Raw genomic sequence first — 2,926 nt, forward strand, 5'->3', positions numbered from 1 at the left:
TGGCAATCTAGTAATCATTGACTATGAGAGCTCCTTTGATTTAACTTCATTTTCGAATATCATCATACTGATGGTTGTTTCACTGAATAAAGGAGTCCGCAAAACATTACGTAAAAAAATAAACATGCAAAAATAACAGAACAATAAAAGAAGAAAATTGTCTCGTAAGAAGTGCTGAACTGCAGAACTACCGTATCATTCAAACACTTCTGTGTTTGAATGATACGGTTAAGTGGCAGTTTTAGTCATTTAGAACTGCTTTTAAGCTTCACCGCTCACTTATTTTTAGACCAAATTTGAAACAATTATTATAGTTTATAGATCACCTTTTAAGCTATATTGTGAAAAAAAAATTTCAAGTTTGTTCACTAAAACAAAAGTTATGATGAATTTACTGGTGTTCAAAATCGTAAAAATTTGTAAGGAGTTGAGCGACAACAAAAATGTAAAAAAAAAAAAAAAAATGTGAACAAAAATGTAAAAAAACGACATGTCGCCATAGCTCAAAAACTTAACCTGTTTGAAAAAAAAACAAAAAAAAACAATGTGATTTTTGGATTCAGCGCATCAGATTTGTCCTTAATCAGTCGAGGAAATGCAGACAACAAATTTGTTGTTGACTAGTGTTAATCACCCATATAAGGCAAATCTACAAAATGTTGGCGCTAAAGGATGATTTGGAACAATTTCTTTTAAAATGGGTTATGTTAATGAGCTTCGAGGTGAAGCCTCTATTTAACCGTATTTATTGTAAAACAACAACAACAACAACAACAACAACAACAACAACAAATCTTAATTTATAAGCGATAAAAATAAAACAGTAAAGTCATCTAGGAGTTCGTGGCGTAACGATTAACGCGCCGGACTGTGGTAAACATGGTCTGGAGAAACAGTCAATCTACGCTGATGAGAGGTAGTTACTTTTACACACGTGTACGTAGATTACTCTTTTAAAAATAATAAATATATATATATATATATATATATATATATATATATATATATTATTTGAGAAGGAAAACCGAGAATTAATAAAATAGTAATCAAAGTTTCGTCCATATTTCAGGGGACATTATCAGGATCTCGTAGGAAAAATGTAGAAGAAAAACGATTACAGACCACATGCGAGTGAAAAAGGAAAAACTCCTAAAGTCCTACCCATTCCGGGCCGAAACTATAAATGTGCGTGCGGAAAGGTTGGATTATTCTATGCTTTGCGCAGCGGATGAACCAGCACCGCAATGCCGATGCGGTCAACAAGGGTGATGTACAACTCGACTCAGATCTGCCTCAGCCATCGGATGCGGCTGATTGCATGTGTGCAGACTGTCCTGGCTCGTCCTTGCCTCTTTACTTTTGCTTTCAGCGGAGAGGGTGCTAGCAGTACTGGGCAAGCTGATTATTCCTAGTTTGCCTGGGCTGGGAGAGAGGTGAAAGTTCTGTGGCGATGGAGTAAGGGCGTACCGGCAGATTTGATGGACTGGAAGCCACGGCGTGATCTCTGCACTCAGGCGATTGGAGTATGATGGTCATGCTCTTGATGAAGAGCGACATCATTGCAAGGCAGCAACTTCGATGACCGGGCAGATCTATTCAGAGGTGCACTGCCTGCCCCAATCTGGGGAGGGTCCTAGAAAAGGTGGACTAAACATTGCTCGTTCACACACACTCCTGACCGGCTAGCCGAGGTCGGCAGGAATCCACAACAGCGGTACGAAGACAAAAAAATCAACCAAAAACCTTACTCTGGCATCGTGGAATGTCAGAACCCTGATTGACAATGATTTTAGAATGGAACGAAGAACAGCCTTCGTCTCTCTCGAGAGCTGGACCGCTATAAGATTGACATTGCAGCACTACAAGAAACTCGATTTCCTGACCAGGGATAACTAAAAGAAAAAACTCATACCTTCTACTGGTCTGGCAAACCTTCTGGCGAGTGAAGAGAAGCGGTGGTTGCATTTGCAATCTCAAACAACTTTGTGAAAGAACTGGAATCACTAACAACAGGGAAAAGTGATCGCCTCATGAAAATGAGAATTCACATTGGCAAGCAAAGATACTTGACAACGACCTCCGCATATGCACCAACGATGACATATGACCTGGAGACTAAAAAACTATTCTATCAGTCTCTTAGCAATCTACTTTCTGAGATCCCTGCAGCTGACAAACTCATTGTACTCAGTGACTTCAATGCTAGAGTGGTGGGAAATGATCATGCAGCATGGCCACAAACAATGGGTAAATTTGGAAAAGGAAAAATGAACTCGAATAGCGAACTGTTGCTATCAAAGTGTTCCGAACACGGACTTACTATAACAAACACGTTCTTCAACTATCCAGACAAATGGTACTGCTCGTGGAAACATCAGAGATCCAAGCACCCCACTCTGTTGGATTATGTAATTACAAGAATAGAAGATCTAAAGAACTTTCGCAGTACCAGAGCTATGAGAGAAACTGAATGTTGCACTGATCACTACATGATCCGTGTTAGATGAAACATAAAACCAAAGCCTCCTCCGTTCAAGAAGAAAGAACCTAAACCACTAAAGAAACTAAATACCAAATCACTAAAGGACAAAAGTGTGAAAGACAAACTAGCACAAAAAATATCTGATAGTCTCACAACACCAACTGGCACCACAGAAGAACAGCAAGGAACACTGAAAAATGCTATGTTGACTTCTGCATCGGAAGTCCTTGATAAACCAAGTAGGAAACATGCAGTCTGGTTTGATGAATCCAACAAAGAGATCATGGCACTCATTCAAAAGAAAAACCTGCTGTTTCAAAAGACCCTGAAAGAAAGATGCACAAGAGCAGCAAGGGTCAAGTACAAAAGTGTGAAATCTAAACTTCAAAGAGAACTGCGGAAAATGAAAAACGACTGGTGGACGAAAAAAGCAGCTGAAATTCA

General features: G+C 39.2%; 1 protein-coding gene across 1 annotated transcript; it reads left to right on the forward strand.

The window, feature by feature from the left end:
- Positions 1 to 2,096: 2,096 nt before the first annotated feature.
- On the forward strand, positions 2,097 to 2,507 carry LOC145256083 (protein CFDP2-like). Its single transcript, XM_080114666.1, has one exon. It carries the CDS (start codon positions 2,097 to 2,099, stop codon positions 2,505 to 2,507), a length of 411 nt encoding a protein of 136 aa, XP_079970792.1.
- The last annotated feature ends 419 nt before the right edge of the window (positions 2,508 to 2,926 follow it).

The sequence above is a fragment of the Euprymna scolopes genome, chromosome 32 (assembly GCF_053919585.1).
Source record: "Euprymna scolopes isolate OS-2025 chromosome 32, ASM5391958v1, whole genome shotgun sequence".
Taxonomy (NCBI): Eukaryota; Metazoa; Mollusca; class Cephalopoda; order Sepiida; family Sepiolidae; genus Euprymna; species Euprymna scolopes.